The sequence below is a fragment of the Peromyscus eremicus genome, chromosome 6 (genome assembly GCF_949786415.1).
Source record: "Peromyscus eremicus chromosome 6, PerEre_H2_v1, whole genome shotgun sequence".
NCBI classification, from domain to species: Eukaryota; Metazoa; Chordata; class Mammalia; order Rodentia; family Cricetidae; genus Peromyscus; species Peromyscus eremicus.
This window is the reverse complement of record NC_081421.1, coordinates 122,414,487-122,431,791: the sequence shown is the minus strand read 5'-3', so window position 1 is coordinate 122,431,791 and position 17,305 is coordinate 122,414,487. Positions and strand designations below refer to the sequence as shown.

Below are 17,305 nucleotides of genomic sequence, written 5' to 3'. Positions count from 1 at the left end.
AGTGCTGGGATTAAAGGCGTGCGCCACCACCGCCCGGTAGTCTCTAGCACTCTTACTGTGAAGTGAAGACCATTGTTTCTCATATCTGCTGGTAAGGTACTCCTCATTCCTCTCTGTACTCTTCTTAGTGTATTTTCCACAGTGTCCATGGTGTTGGCCACCTTTGTTTTTCTTCATATCTGATGGAAGAGAAGCGACATTCTTCCTGTAACCAGCTGTTGAGGAAGGTGCACAGGCTTGCCCACCTCATGCTCTATCTAAGCACGAGGCTGCGCTAACAGCCGGTGGAGGTATGGGAACTAATTTGGAATGAAATAATAGCATGGACTAAGAGAAGTAGATGACGTACTTTGGAGGCACAATAGATAGTAATTTTGTTGTTTATGTCCATATATAGAGACCTGTTGAATTTACCTTAAAAGACAAACCTCAGCCCTGTGAGAGGCTGTGCTTCCTAAATTTTCCTAATGCACTTTTGGTTTGACTTTACTATTTAAAAGTAGTTTTTTTGCAGTTGATATTGATGACCACAGACTCACAGTTGAGGATAAGAGATGTAGAAGGCTTCTGTGACAACCCGTCTCCTCCACCCCATCCCCCAAAAACAGTCTAGACAGGAAGCCACTGAAGAGAGCTATTAAAAATTGTGATAGGGATGCTGAAGTGTAGCTCTTCACAGTTGATAGCTTCTGGCAGGGGTGGGGTGGGGAAGGACTCAGTTTTCTTTAAGGGAGTTCGCCCATGCTCCAGTAAGTGTATGGGCAACAAAAATTGGACTTGGTATTTTTTTTCTTTTCATTGGGGGAAGGGCACAGGAGCAAGGCTGGGGTGGGGATCTGGGAAAACTGAGCAGTGAATGTGATCAGGGTGCGTTATGTGAAACTCCCAAATAATCTATAAAAATATTATGTTGGGAAAAAAACTGGCCTGCTGCTCCGCACGACTAGGCATGCTGAGTTTCAGTTCCATTTCCTAAGCAGGAAGCTGTGGCAAGTTTCTCTTTTCATTTACTGCAGGCTTGTTTACTGAGGCAGAAGCTGCCCTCGGCACCAGGCTTTGTGCAGACTCTTCACAGAGGTACGTATTGTAACTTTCCACTTACACCAGACACTTGCAAACAAGAGTGTTTAAAATTTTTGAAAGCAATTAATTATTTAAAGGAACATTTTGGTAATGATTTTCTTGATATGTTTTTACCTCATGTTCATTAATTTCCTGTGTTCTGTGAGAAAATAAGAGTAAATGAGAGCTGTGTGTGCCTCTGTCCAGTCTTCAGTGTTTAATGAGGACTCGTTGGCTTTCTCACTAGGCTGTGAAGTATGGCCATGAAAACTCGTTTGACATGGTTGCAAGAAAAGTGCCTGCAGAATTATTTTGGAGGAAAACGGTTTTGTCTTCTTTATAAAGCGACTCTGCAGAACTTCTCTCATCGTGATCTGTTATGGAAATGTTGGGATCACGGTCCTACCATGACAGTGTTTTACAGTAGAAACTGTGTCCTTGGTGCCTACCTGCAAGAGGGCTTCCAGAACAAAAATGTTCCTATCACTCTTTTTGCACTCCGAGAGACTGAAGTTTCAGCATGTGCAATCGGAACACATAAGCCATCTTTTTTGTTCTATGATAGAGAGAATACTGATTGTATTCCTGATATCTATGTAGTGTTATATGAGAAAAATATGACTATAAGTTCGGAGGTATGTGAAAAGCTCGGACTGCCTCTTCGATATTCTACCATGTCTATTCAGGAGTGTGAAACTTTTCGATGCGAAGGTATGTTTGCTCAGACAAGCCTTTGGAGGTCTCCCCTGCATGTTTAGTGGGTTCTAGATGACATATCCCTGTGGAAAAGGCACCTTTGAACTTGGGCTCTTAAATCTGGAGAGATGATCCACACTGACATGTGGCCAGAAATTGCTAAAATCCAATCTTTTGAAAATGAGACCACTTAACATAAGATCTACCCCTTTGTCACAATTTTCATTCCATAGTATAGTGATACAGCTGTAAGGATTATGTCACCATGACATCTCTAGGACTTGGGTAATGAACCTTTAACCTTCACCATACCTCCCACCACCACTCGGCCTGTAGTCATTAGTTTGATTTTGTGCGTGTGGCTGTTAGATGCTCATAATACTGTGATCACACAGACTCGGCTTTCCTTGATTAGTTCATTTCAGCCTAAAAGAATAACTGCAACATTAACTTTTACTTGTTCAAGGTTTTACAACTTATGTTCTTAATTTTATTGATTACTCATTTTATTTTTGTAAGTGTTCCTACATTTTTTGTTTCTGTTTTCAAACATTCCTCATTTCCTGTCACAATAAAGTCCAATTTTATCACAAAGTTGCTGTAAAGTATTTCACAGTAAATTAGCACATAATTGTAGTTTTAAGTTTCCTTTTAGACATTGAAGCTATTTCAGAGAATGCTTTATAAAAATCTCAAAAATTTAATTTTATTTTTACACATAGTTTTCATTCTTTCAGAGATTAATTATATTTTGGTCATTGGATTAAATCTTTACAATTTCTGCTTTTGGCAATTTAATGGTATTTACTTGGTTGTTCTACATATGGCCCAATAGTGAGAGTTATTAGAAATTTGATAGCATTGCTAGACTAATGGTTTCAGTTTTAACGCTACACTAATGGTTTCAGTTTTAAGTCCATGCCCCAAAAAGTCTTGTCTTAAAAAAAAGGGGGGCACCTCTGAACCTGAAACCGACTGGTCTGTTTCTAGTCGTCTGCACATCTATGCACCACTGCTTTCCATGGAGTGGCTAGACTTTCTTTTTATCTACTTTTATCTTCTCTTTTGAGCCAGGAATGCATTGGTTGAATGGAAGTTCCTATTGAGAGCTAGCTTTGACAAAATCTTGTGCCTATTTTAAAAATTATTTTTTATGCGTCTCTGTACATTGTATCTTTCAGACCTATTACCACTTTCAGGGAAAATATCAGTTAACACTAGTCTTTCCTTGGTTGTCTATACATCTATATTCTGCTTCTCTAATTCAGAAGACACTCACAATCCAACTTCCATTCAAGCAAAGAAGTCCACACTACTACTGAGCAGGTGCGAGAACCCATGTGCAGACACTCTTGTGTTTCCAAAGGAGGCAATGTCAATTTTCTCCCCTTGCTTTTTCCTGTGAAAAGACTACTTACATATTTGTCTCTAGTGAATTTGCTCACATTCATTTGCTAAGCCAATTATTTAAGAATTTATAATCTATATTATTATTTTTCTTAGAGTTATTGGATGAGAGAAAGACAAGAGACATTGCTGTGTAAGTCAATGACTTTTTATTATTTTATTACTGTTTATTACCTTTCATTATGATAATGAATGTCAACAAAATTGATGACACAAACTATTACAGCTAATACATAAACCATGAAAGAATAACCAAAACCCGTCTCTATAATTATAAAACAATTGATCCTAATAATATTAAGAACAGTGAATGGGAGAGGACTATTTTTAATGCTATATACTAAGGGAAAATAATTTTGCTTACATTGTGTTTTAGAATTCTTACAGTAAATTTTTTTCTTTAGAATATGCTGAGAATGATTATGAAGCTGAGAACATCTATTAATGAATTTGGGAACATGTTAGAAATGGTCTACTTCTATAAACTTCAAATACATATTATACAATTGCTTTTAGAGTTTATCATTATTAAACTTCATATTTGGCATGCCTGATATTAGTGAATTTACAAGCTGTAGTAACATAAGTGAACAGTTTTATGATTAATTAGTTTTAGTTGCAAGTGTTATTTTTATTTTTATTTCCTTTACAATATGACTTAAGCTAGGGTAGTGTATTAGCTTTTTTTCAGTTGTTATGGCAAAACACCACAACCAAACAACTTAAGGAAGAAAGGATTTCCTTCAGCTTACAGTTCTAGAGGGAGAGAGACCATCATGGTAGGGGAGCCATGGCAGCAGTCACAGAAAGCACGGACACAGAACCAGGAAGCTGGCTGACAACGTTTTTATCCACATACAGGAAGCACAGAGAGAAAGAACAGGAAGTGGGTGAGGTCATAAGCCCTCAATGCTTGCCTCATTGACCTACTCCCTCCAGCAAGGCTACACCTCCTAAAGGTTCTATCATCTTCCCAAATACCAACTTAAGACATAGTGTTCAGATACATAAGCTTACTTCACACCACTATATTCAAGTCTTGTATGTACCTGGAAGAAGACAAGCTGCTAATTAGAAGATAAGGAAGATAAGTGAATTCTTAGAAAATGTATGGTGAGAACATGTGAACTGACCAGTCAATTCTTAAAATTTGTTGAATTTTAATAGGATACAGAGAAATTTATTGACTGTCCTGAGTACCTATAAGCCGTATGGAGACCTGGTTCCCCAAACACGAATTCTGCTGCTGGGTCCTATAGGAGCTGGAAAGTCTAGCTTCGTGAACTCAGTCAAGTCTGTTTTCAGAGGCAGCATCACACATCAGGCCTTGGTGGGCTGTGACAAAAATGGGATATCTGACAAGGTAAGTGTATTTTAGGCTACCCAGGCTTCTTTGGTTCAAGTTAAGTGTATTGGAAAAACCACGTTGACAAATCAGTTGACTTTATTTAAATTTATAACAAGAAGGAATGTGCATTTCAAGTTGTCCCTCATTTTTCAGTACAGGACATATTCCATCACATACAGGGATGATGATGGCCCCCTGCCATTTGTCCTGTGTGACTCGCTGGGGCTGAGTCAGAAAGCTGGCTTGCACACAGATGACACAGCTTACCTCTTAAATGGCCACACTCCTGACAGGTACCAGGTAAGATTTGTCTGACTATTAAAAATCATGGATTGATTTTTAAAACGTCAGTTTTGCCTACCATCCACTTCATGCCCTGGACTAACATTGCTGCTTCAGCATTTTAAATTGCACTTGTTCAAATTCCTTTGTTCTTTTTTTGATAGAAATTTCACAAAGAATTTAAAAAATCCAGAGGATTCTTCTGTTACACCTATCCCAACAACCATCAGTTGTTTAGATGGCTGTCTATGAAACAGGCATCTATCTGTGTGAGTTATATAGGTAGCCACTTTTGCTAGCAGGAAATCTGAAGGCAGATGCTTGGGAATGTGAGAGCTTTCACAGGACTATGAACTTCAGAAGTTTCCCTTTTTAGAGCACCACAGCATGGGCTCTGTCATAGTCAGGGTTACTGTTGCTTTGCTGAAACACCATGACCAAAAGTGAGTTGGAGAGGGAAGGGTTTATTGGGCTTACACTTCCACATCACAGTTTATCCTCAAAGGAAGTCAGGACAGGAATTCAAACAGGGTAGGATCCTGGAGGCAGGAGCTGATGCAGAGGCCATGGAGGGGTGCTGCTTACTTGCTTGCTTCCCATGGCTTGTTCAGCCTGCTTTCTTATAGATCCCAGAACCACTTGCCCAGGGATGGCATTACCCACAGTGGCCTGGGCCCTCCCCTATAATCACAAATTATGAAAATGCCTTACTGCTGGATCTTATGGAGGCATTTTCTCAATTGAGGCTCCTCCTCTCTGAAGACGCTAGCTTGTGTTAAGTTGACACAAAACCAGCTATAACAGACACTGGGGACTGTTTGTTTCCCCTCAAGGTTTCATATGCTGAAGTCCCAGACATCAGGGTGATGGCTTTAACAGGTGGAGGCTTTGGGAAGTAGATGTGTCTTGAGCATGGAGCCCTTGGGGGTAGAATTAGTGTCATTCTCAGAAACCATGAGACAGCTGATCCCTTTTGCCATGTGGGGGTACAGGCTAAAAATGGATATCTGAAAAACCTCAATAGATCTAAACTTTTCTGACCCCTTGATATTAGATTCTATGTTCTCCCCAAATGTGAGAAATTGATATTTGTTTTTATGCCACCCAATATGTTAGTAAATCTATAGCAGCCTCACCAAAGTGTGTCCTCCATCCTTAAGCTTTTTAGGCCATGCTGACCACAGGAAGGTAAGATGAAGGGGAAAGTCAAAGATTTGTGTTAGTCTCCAGTTAGCTTCAAATTTGTAGTCCTCTCCAAAAACATTTAGATGACAAATTAATCCTTAACTAACCTTGAACCAAATGGGTAGTCAACTGTTATCATGTCTTTCACTGATGTCTTTGGCATCCTATCTCTACTAAACGTGCACAGATATAACATTTTTCATTCTTTAGGTTTTTTTCTATTGGTATGTTTATTTATCCCTTTATGGTGTCATCTTAATTACATATTGTTTAACCATTTTTTATTACTGCAGAAATAAACTAGTTCTTGATATACTATGCTATCACAACTCTCTTGCTTTTCTTGACAGTTTTTATACATACACTTTTGGAAGCAAGCTTTCTTGTGATTGATTTATTGTTGTTTTGAGGGAAATTGTATTAATACTTCATGTAATTTAATTTGTATGTTCACATATCCTGTGTACTATTTAGAAAGACTATTTTAACTTTTTGATCATGGAAGTTTCTTTTATTTCTTTTCTTTTTTTTAAAATAAAGATTTATTTATTTATTATGTATACAGCATGTATGACTGCAGGCCAGAAGAGGGCACCAGATCTCATTACAGATGGTTGGGAGCCACCATGTAGTTGCTGGGAATTGAACTCGGGACCTCTGGAAGAGCAGTCAGTGCTCTTAACCCCTAAGCCATCTCTCCAGCCCCCTTTTATTTCTTAATATAGAGATAGAATGCAGACATGCATGTTTAGAGAATTTTTTATTATAGAACACTTAAAATTTATATAAAAGTGCACAAAACATATCAATCAATTTCCATATACTCAGCTTTGAAATTTTTGAATCATGTATAATCTTTATTAATCTATATTTCCCATTTTCTCTTCTCCTGTATCATTTTGAAGTAAATCAGAGAAATAATAACAGTTTAGGTGAAGTTGAATATCATTTATATACATACAAATAAGTACATGTTATATGTAGCTTTCTTTGAACATAGATATAATCATGTCACAGTTATTTTTACCTTAGTAAATATTATTTGATATTCAAATTTCTAACTCAATCTATTATATCACAATTTTTAACAGTTCATTTTGGAAAAGTAAATCTATTCAAAATGTTTTAGCCTATATATTCTGCTTTTCCTTACATGTCTGTTTAAAAATAAGTAAATAAGTAAATGTGTGCATGTATGTGTGTGTATGTTGTGGTGTGTATGTGTATGTTGTCTGTGTACATGTGTGTATGTGTGTATGTGTGTGGGGTGCACACATGCCATGGTGAGTGCACAGATCAGAGGACACGCTGAGGCAGTTGGTTCTCTCCTTCCTCCACGTGAGTTCTGGGGACTGAACTCAGGTCATCAGTCTTGGTGGTAAACACCTCTACCCCCTGAGCCATCTTACTGGCCCTGCAGCTTGTCTTTTTAGGAAATTGGAATGGTTCTTCTGTGGATCTCTTTATAACACGGACTCAATTTTGTTGTATCCTTAAGTATCACTTTATGTGGTTCTCTCCTTTCTACAGAATAAAAAATAGTTTAGTGAATTTTACTTCATAGGTGGTGTGTTCTTCCATCTGGAGGTGCATTTTTTAAATTTCTTGATTTTCAAAATTGTATCATTAGCGCTCTGTAGTTGTACACTTCTCTCCTGCCCATCAGTTCCCAAATAACCACTCAGAGCCTTAATGTTACTTATAAATGCTCAGCCAATAGCTCATGCTTGTTACTAGCTAACTCTTAAACTTAAATTAATCCATATTTCTTATCTATGCTTCACCACGTGGCTCAGAGCTTGTTACCTCGTTTTCTATACATCCTGCTATCTCGGTGGCTGGCTGGCTTCTCCTCTGACTCTGTCTTTCCTCCTCTGAGAGTCCTCTGTGTCTGGTGTCCCATCTATACTTCCTACCTGGCTACCAGCCTGTCAGCTTTTTATTAACCAATGAGAGTAATACATATTTGCAGTGTACAGAAGGATTATTCCACAGCAACGTTCAGTTTGTGGATCATTTATTTATCAGAGTGAACGTAGTGATCTCCTTCCACTGTTCTTCATCATGTGGCCCATGGAGAGAAATTCTCCCATACTCACTATCTGATTACACAGTGGTTCACACAGTTACAAAAGAAAAACAGGGTATAAGAACAGGCTTCAGTTTTTGTCTGTTTTATGAACTTTTGAAAACAGTAAGTTTTTTTTTTCTGAGTATTTATTTGCCTCCAGTAATCAGTTGTTAATTTTTTTTTAGGAGAATAACAAAAAATACTTTACTAAAACATAAGATTTACAGAAGTTTCCAGACAAGCCATACAAAATGGTCACAAGCTTTTGTTTCTTCTTGGGGGTTGGGGGGTGGGGCAGAGAATCTACACTCGACAGCAAAGTCACAATGTTATTAGTGAGGGCTGTGATGTTTATTTAATGTTCCCATTTTGGTTCAGACAATCAAGCTTGTCCATCTATAGCATCTAAAGTTAGACTTGGCTAGAGAGCATATTCTAAAAAACTGGTTAGCTGCATTTAACCACTGTAATTAGATGCCATAAGAGGGGGTGGGGTTAAGGAGACCATAAAATTAAAATAAAACTACTTTCCCCCTAAAAAATAAAATAAAAACACCCATACCCCTGGCAGCTAACCCTGACAACTACCTTCATTCACAGTGCTTTGTACTTAAACCATGATGGGGAAACGAACCCAAGCAGAGTCACTGCTTTCAACATTTCACAACAACCCAGATGATACTTCTAGCCTCTGCTCATGCTTTACAACAGTGAATCAGGACAAGACAGAGATTTGCTAATGCGCATGCAATCACCAAAGATGAGGATGCCTGGGCTTTTATTCTGTAATGTTTCTAAGACTGTGTCCATTAAATGCAAACAAAAAAAGGAGGAGTCTTGGCAGAACAGGAGAAGTGATGTACACTCGATGATCTGATCGACTTAAATATTATTCATGGCATATAGCCTAGTCCATGCTCTCGCTGTTTCTATGGCTTGGGCTTCACTGGTCTTCCACTGCTCAGCTACATCATTTGCTAACGGATCATCTGGATTAGGAGCACTTAACAAAGCCTGGATTGATAGCAGAACTGTGCGGATCTGCAGTGCCGGGGACCACTTATCTTTCAAAATATCTAAACATATTCTTCCCAACTTGTCTACATTAGGATGATAAATTTTGGTCATGAAACTTACTTTGGGTGCTGCCATTGGGTATTCTTCTGGAAGGAATAGTTCAAGTTTAAAAGTCCCTCCCTCAAAGGGGGAATCCTGGGGGCCAGCAATGACCACATGGAAATAACGGGCGTTGCTCTCATCTGGTTCTGCTTTAATGCCAGGAACTGGTTCAGCCAGCAAACGCTGGGTTTCCTTGATGATCCTGCGGGGCAGCCTGGCCATCTTGTCAGATCCCGAGTTCGGCCTCTGCTCTTGTCTCTGGCTCTGCTCGCCTCACGCACGAGTGGAAGTCCCCCAGTTGTTAATTTATTATCATTGTGAACTCAATATAAACTGAATAATTTTGATGTATTTTGATATGTTGTGGTTTTTCCAAATCCAATTGCCAGGACCAATGGGAATCTCTACAAGTTAAATCATAGGTCCTTTGACAGAAACACAGGTATTTTCTGTGTTTCTTGCTCTGTGGTATGTCTGGGTACCCCTGCCACGTCTTTTGTGTTTTTCATCCTGCTCTGTGAATCAATTGCTTCTTCACAAAGCCCTGTTTGTAGCATTAGAAAAGTTGCTGGCTGTTTTTTCTTGCACTTTTCAGCAAAGCACATATTTCTTTGATAAGATGCCTTATAAATTAATATACATTTATCAAATTAAAGACTGGATAATTTTTAATCTTCTGTAATTATATTTTTGTTGACTTTCTCCTAAATTGAGAATTCTTGTTCTCAAGGACAGCAGATTGGATAGAACATTGTATCACAACTAATTTCTTCATGTCACACAGTAGCTTCAAAACAGATTGCATTACTAGTGTAAATTACCTTATCATATTTAATATTATTTAGTAAAATAACAATCAAAATTGGAGACAATATAACAATCTTAGCAGATTCTTATACTATGTTGAGAATGCAATCATATATCATTATGAGGCATACAAATTATACCCTGTTTTACAGTCAGTCAGAAGTAGTTTGATTCTAGTTATACTAAGTACAATGTTTAATTTGATTTATGAATTTGTTTTAAAATTTGATTTTGTTTTATTTTTATACTTATTATTTATATACCTAAATTTGAATTTGTAGAATAAAGAGTATTTAAAGAATTTCTCTTCTTTCTCTGCTTATTTAAACAAATCCTTTTGTTCTTCCTATAAGAAATCATAATAAATTTATGACTTGCTTCCCTTTTGTAATATCAAAGAAAATATGTACATATTTCTGTGCTCTCCCTTTTTAGGGAAGTGGTAGTATCCTATGGCTTGCTGGTATTCCATGTTTTTGTTGCATGAATAGGCGTACAATCAAGACACTGTGCAGATATTATTTTTTTATGCCACTATCTCTGTGAGACAGACCCTGGCAGAGCAATTGTTAGTTCAAGAATAATGGTACCATCCTATCATGAGGCATTCTCCTCTTCACTCACTGTGTGAGGACTCCAACTTTGTTTCTGAATGCTCTGACCTCTGTCTTCACACACATGGTTTCTTTTATTGAGAGCAGTTCCTGACACAGCCTTGTTCACTTTCTTGAGTAGAACTCTGTCATTATAGCCCCAGATCATGTATCCCTTGGTCACATTATCAGGCTGTGTAAAAGAACTGCTAACCACTTATGCAATTACTGCCTTCTCCATTTTAGGGTTAACCTCTTAACATCAGATCTCTGTGCATTTTGTTCAAATGCATATGACTGGAGTATAGTTTATGAATAAACACAGTCCATGTGATGATTCTAACTTCCTTTCTGAGTGCTCTGACTTCTGTCTTATCTACTTTACAGTTCAATTCCATGAAGCCAATCACATCAAACCATCCAAACTACATTCACAACCCACTGCTGAAGGACAGAATCCATTGTGTGGTGTTTGTGTTTGATATCAGTTCTGTGGAACAGCTCTCCCATGGGTTGGTGGCAAAGATAAAAAGGATTCGAAGGGAGCTGATAAAATGTGGTGAGTGTCATTTCATTTTGCTACTGAAAGTAACTGACTAGACTTTACAGCAGAAATTTGGGGAGTGAAGTGAAAGACCACAGTGATTGCAAATGCAAGTCTTTCTGGATCATCAGCATGGTTACATCCAGTTGAGAGCTCAATAGCTATATGACTTAAACTCAGTTTCCCTCAACATCTTAAAACTGCTAAAACGATAGGACCTCCCTGTGACTATTTTGTTTGCATGTATTGCACAAGTTGAAGAGTAGCCAACCCCAACCACACACTGCCTTTGTGTTTTCTCACGTAGTTTTTGACATACTATATCTTTCCTTCTGGACCTTAAAGGATTAGAAAAAAGAGCAGATATAGAACACACCTGGTAGAGAGGCAGCAGAAAGGCAGGAGGTGAGCACAAGCTGGTGGTTCTGGTGCCCAACTCTGGCTTTTCTTGGTTTTATCCACCTGAGTGGGAAAGAGCCCATCACAAATTTGATTAAGAAACAAGGACTTACCTGCTCACAGAAACTGAAATGTTTTAAAATCTTCTTCAGGGACCTGTTTGTCAATATTGTGAAGTAGGAGTAGCTTACTCATCAGGTTATGGTGGTTTTGCTCTCTTGGAATGCCTTTCTCCATCTTCTCTGGCATTTTCTCTAATCTCCATTAAAACAACATGATTAGGAGTGAATAGCAATTGGCAATAATGTGGAGTAAATTTTAGTTAGTTCTAAGTACTCTTTTGTGAAGCTTCAATTTTTAGCTTAGAACAAAGGGGACATTCCATGCAGAAGAAATTCCAGTGGATGTTGTGTGTGTGTAAGGTGGCAGAGAACTCCCTAAATCTAAAGTTGCCCCATTGCTTGCCTCCAGCAAAATTGATAATTTACTAATTTAGAAATGCTATTGATGTCTGCAATGATAAAATCCTATGTATTTCTTTGACACAGGCATCCTGCATGTGGCTTTGCTTACCCACGTGGATAGCCTGGATCTGATTACAAGAGAAGACCTGGTAGACATATACAACTGTGAGCCTGTGAAGCTCAAGGTAATGAGTGTATGTCCTCTGAGAAATGTCTTTATATACACAATATCCAACCTTATAAAGAACACTAGATAACTGTTAAACTGAAGAGGAATTAAAATAATTGCTAGAAAAGTTAGGACACATTTCCCAGGCTTAGAAGATTGAATTACATACAACTCATCTTTGTGTTTTACTTTATGTTTAATTTTACTTGCTATAATTTAATTCAACAAATATTTATTGATTTCCTTATGATCAAACCAGGACTATAACCTCTAATCTGATACAACAATGATACAGACATTATTGTACTAAAAAGCATATAATTTATAGACAGAAGTGAGAGTATAGGGAAGTGGGAAATGAAAAAGTAGACAGAAGAATATGCCATGATTGTATATGATAAATATCATGTAAGAAATGGTGAAGGAGAAAAATGTCACGAGGATTATTTCACTGCAAACGTGACACTGAATGATAGTATTTAAGCATTTTAGTAAGAGAAGAAACAAAAAGAGAAACAATTTAAGCAAAGGAAATATAAATCAAACTACTAGAGGACAAAAATGGTAGAAAATCTGAGATGCATGGATTTCTCGATGTAATGGATAGCAAGATATTTGTAGTAGACAGAAAAGCAGAAGCCAGTGGTGATGACACTTCATTTTATGACTTTACATTTTAGAGAATCATAGACATTAAAAAGTAGCCATATAAACTTTGATCATATTTTTCCTTCCTCCAGTTTGTCCCAGTTACTTCCTTCCTACATACCCATCCAACTTTATGTTTTCTCACTTTCAAAACAAAACAAAACAACGATAAAATAATAAAAAACCCCAGAGAACCAGACATCTAGACTGTTTTCAATTTCTAGCTATTATGAGTAGAGTAGAGTAGCCATGAACATGGATGAGAAAGTATCTATCTAGTACAATATAAAGTCCTTTGGGTATACACCTAAGAGTAGTATAGCTGGGTCTTGAGGTAGCTCTATTGCCAGCTTCCTAAGGAACTACCACACCAGTTTCCATAATGGTTGTACCAGTTTATTGTTCCCTTCCCACTAATTAATAAGTGTTCCTCTTCCCCACATCCTTGCCAGTGTGATCTGTCATTTGTGTTATTGATCTTGGCCATTATGACTGGGGTAAGAAGAAGTTTCAAAGTATTCTTGATTTGCATTTCCATAATGGCTAAAGATGTTGAATATTTCTTTAAACTTTTTCCAGTCATTTGTGTTTCATCTTTTGAGAACTCTTGGCTTAGTTCTGTATCCTTTTTAAAAATTAGGTTGCTTATTTTTTTATGTCCAGATTTTTTTGTTGTTCTTTATATGTTTTAGATACTAAACTGTATGTTTTAGATACCTTCTATCAGATGTATAATTGCCAAAGATATTTTTCTATTCTGTAGGCTGCTAGTTTGCCCAAATGTTGGTGTCCTTTGCCATACAGAAGCTTTTCAGTTTATGAGGCCCATTTATTACTTGTTGGTCTTAGTGCCTATTCTAGTGGTGTTCTATTCAGAAAGTCTTCTCCTGTGCCAATGAGTTCAAGGCTATGCCTCACTTTCTCTTCTATCAGATTCAGTGTATCTGGTCTTAAATTGATGCACAAAACTGCATTTGGAGTTGAGTTTTTTGCAGAGTGGTAAATACCACAGAGATTAGATACTTAGTAAGGGACTGAGAGGTAAAGGGAGGAATCTCCCAAGGAATGGGAAATCTAATACAGTGTTATGGAGGGATAAAGGGGAAACCAGAATAGGAAGATTAAATGCAGAGGGGGATGGGAGAAAAGGGTAGGGGAGAGAATGTGAGGAAGAATAATTAACACTAAAGACAAATCTATTTTTTATTCTTCTACATGTAGCCACCCAGTTTGACCAGCACGATTTGTTGAAGATGTTTTCTTTTTTCCATTGTGTATTTCTAGCTTCTTTATCAATAATTAGATATCTGTAGGTGTGTGAGTGCTGTAGAATGTCTTTCTGTATGCTGTGAACATGTGCTGCTTTGATTGGTTGATAAATAAAGCTGTATTGGCTTGTGGCAAGGCAGCTTAGAGGCAGGTGGAAATCTGAGCAGATAGACAGGAAGAGAAAGGTGAGACAGAGAGACGCCAGCCTGTCACCCAAGGAACAACATGCCAGCAGACCAGGAAGCCATGGAACACGTGGCAAAACATAGATTAATAGCAGTGGGTTAATTTAAGTTATAAGAGCTAGCCAGCAAGAAGCCTGCCATATGTCATGTGATTGGTAATTAATATCAGCCTCTGAGTAATTATTTTATAAGTGGCCCTGAAAAGCCTTCTGACTACATGTGAGTTTATGTCTGGGTCTTCAATTCGATTCCATAGATCAACATGTCTGTTTTTATGCCAATACCATGCTTATTTTATCTCTGTAGCTCAGTAATACAATTTCAGATCTGGGATGATGACACCCCCACTAGTCCTTCAGTCCTTTTATTATTCAGGCTTGTTTTTGTGATCTTGTTTTTTTTTTTTTTATATGTGTGTTTCTATATGAAGTTAGAGATGTTTTCTCACTTTCTATGAATAATTATGTTGGAATTTTTATGGGGATTATGTTGAATCTGTAGCTTGGTTTTAGTAGGTTGGCCATTTTCACAATATTAATCTTAATGATCAATGAGCATACCATTTGTTTTTAATTCATGTCTAATATATTAGTGCATTTTAAATAAAAATAACGGTGATATTGGAACTTGATGTGAAGTTGTTCAAGAAAGTACTGTAGAGGATCTGATCTTTGTTTTTAAAAAATATAGGAAAATGATGACCACGTTCTTGCTTTTTATTACTACTCTGATAATTTATTTTATACCTTTTACTACTGTGATACACCTGAGAGATTGTGTGTATGTGTCTGTGTGTGAGTGTGCATGTGTGCTCATGCTTATTTGTGTATAACTACATATGTGTATGGAAGTCCTGATTTGATGTTAGGTGTCTTCTTAACTGATTTCCACTGTATTTTTTGAGAAAAGTCTCTCACTGAACTTGTAGCACATTTATTTGCCAGGGCTGGTAGACCAGCAAGTCCTTGGGATTCTCTTGTCTCTTCCTTAACACTGACATTTGTTTTAACATGTGTTATCATGGATCTAAATCTGTTCTCATTTTTATACAGCTCTGGGTTTTAAATTTTATATTTCAGCTAGAAGCAGTCCATAGAGACTTTGGTTTTGCCCTTTCTGACATCTTGGTGATTAGTAATTATGTCTCAGAGTGGCATCTGGACCCTGTGAAGAACATGGTAATCCTCTCGGCACTGAGAGAGATCCTGCATACTGCAAATGACTTCTTAGAGGACTTGCCTTTGAACAAACAGGTAGACTGGTGATCTCAGACCTTGAAGGTATCACAACTTGGCTAATTCTTGTTTGGGTCTGCTGTTTACCTGGTAGGTCTGTCTCTGGGCTATTGGCATGTGAGTAGCCCTGACCTTTAACTCACTGGCTGAACATACCTTTTCTATGCACATTTCCTTCCTGCCTTCTTCCTCTAATATGTCTTGGAGGATCTTCATAACTTCACTCTTGTTTTAAAAAGAAAATTATGAAATGATATATCTCTTTCACTGTCTGAAAATACTTTGCTCACCTCTGTTTTCTTCTTTCACACTGGCTGCTTTGCTTGGGAACTAGAACCAGATTGGATCAACACTATCTCTCATCAGATGTGATCTTAGAGGATTTGTCCCTGCCTTAGAACCAAATGCATCTGATTATATATATATATATATATATATATATATATATATATATATACATATACATATATATATATCATATATATATGTATAATTTATATAATTATCTAGAGATCTAGGAACCAAAACTGGGGTAAAATGTCTTTTGAGACTAGCCTAATATGCTCAATAGATTATCTTTAGTTACATCCATTTTCCTGAGAATAACCTAACTTTTTACTTTGTAATTGAAAGAAATTCCACTGTGTGTAGACCTCACATTTTCTGTATTCATTCCTCCATTGTTGGACACCTAGTTGGCTTCCATCCTTAGCTATTATAAATAATGCTATAAAATACAAGTGTGAAAGTATTTTTGTGATTTTTTAGCTTGGCTTTTTGACCCCTTCCACCTCATTTATTTCTGCTTCATTTAGTGTGGCTCCTCCTGGGTAAATATTTATCATTTGTGATTACAGACTCAACTTGCCCTTCAGGGTGTTCTGTTATCAGTCTGTGGCTGGCATATGCTGCACTGTTACCATTAGAGATTAAATGGGAGTTCTGGTTCATTTTATTCAAACATTATTTCATCATATTTGAGTACTCTATCCTCTTCACTGGCTGCTAATTCTGAAAGAACTGGGAAGGTCTCACACTGCTAGCTTTCTGTCTGACACTGTTGTCTCAGCTTCTCCAGTCCTCTTTCTTGCGGTGTACAGGCTCCTAGCTAGGATGAGCTTAGTTCTCTAGCAACCTTCTGGCTGCTTCTCAGTATAAACCAACTAAGACCATTTTGTTTCTCTTTTTTTTAGGTATCAGAAAAGAAACACTCCCATGTGTGCAAAAAGGAGGAAAAATAAGAGAATTTATCATGTAGTAATAATTAATTGATCAACAGAACAATGAGAAAACAGGGAAGAAGAAGAAGAAGAAGAAGAAGAAGAAGAAGAAGAAGAAGAAGAAGAAGAAGAAGCAGCTGAAACTAGAATGCATTTTAACTGTGCTAGAAAGAAGTACATGTGCAAAAAAAGCAATGCCTTTGATAAATACAAAAATAAGATAAAAGTAATCAGTTATGAAAAATCAATCATAATTCCTGGTGGGTTTATATTCTGTATCTATGAAAAATAAAATGGTTTGTTGTTATAAAACCCAAATCTAACTTAAGTATATGTCATTACTTTTCAAATTCTATTATTGTGACTATGAGTTACAAATGATAAAACTCAACTTGGACAGCACTAATAAACAGATGACTGTAACAGAGACTTAGGAAAATAACTTAATAAAATGAGTACTAATGATATTCTGCTATACTCATAGGTTGGTGCCTAGCCCAACTGTTGTCAGAGAGGCTTCCTCAGGCTGCTGATAGAAGCAGATGTAGAGACACACAGCCAATATTAGGTGGAGAAAGAGCCCAAATTAGAGATCTCCACTG

General features: G+C 37.3%; 2 protein-coding genes across 2 annotated transcripts; one reads left to right on the top strand and one right to left on the bottom strand.

Moving 5' to 3' along the window:
* Positions 1-957: 957 nt before the first annotated feature.
* On the top strand, positions 958-17,021 carry Ifi44 (interferon induced protein 44). Its single transcript, XM_059266435.1, has 9 exons — positions 958-1,077; positions 1,310-1,773; positions 3,262-3,298; positions 4,333-4,528; positions 4,667-4,813; positions 10,958-11,129; positions 12,062-12,162; positions 15,328-15,501; positions 16,677-17,021. Exons 2-9 carry the CDS (start codon positions 1,320-1,322, stop codon positions 16,722-16,724), a joined length of 1,329 nt encoding a protein of 442 aa, XP_059122418.1. The 5' UTR covers positions 958-1,077; positions 1,310-1,319; the 3' UTR covers positions 16,725-17,021.
* Positions 8,813-9,458, bottom strand: LOC131913663 (ubiquitin-conjugating enzyme E2 N-like). The gene has a single exon (XM_059266436.1). It carries the CDS (start codon positions 9,390-9,392, stop codon positions 8,934-8,936), a length of 459 nt encoding a protein of 152 aa, XP_059122419.1. The 5' UTR covers positions 9,393-9,458; the 3' UTR covers positions 8,813-8,933.
* Positions 17,022-17,305: the final 284 nt, after the last annotated feature.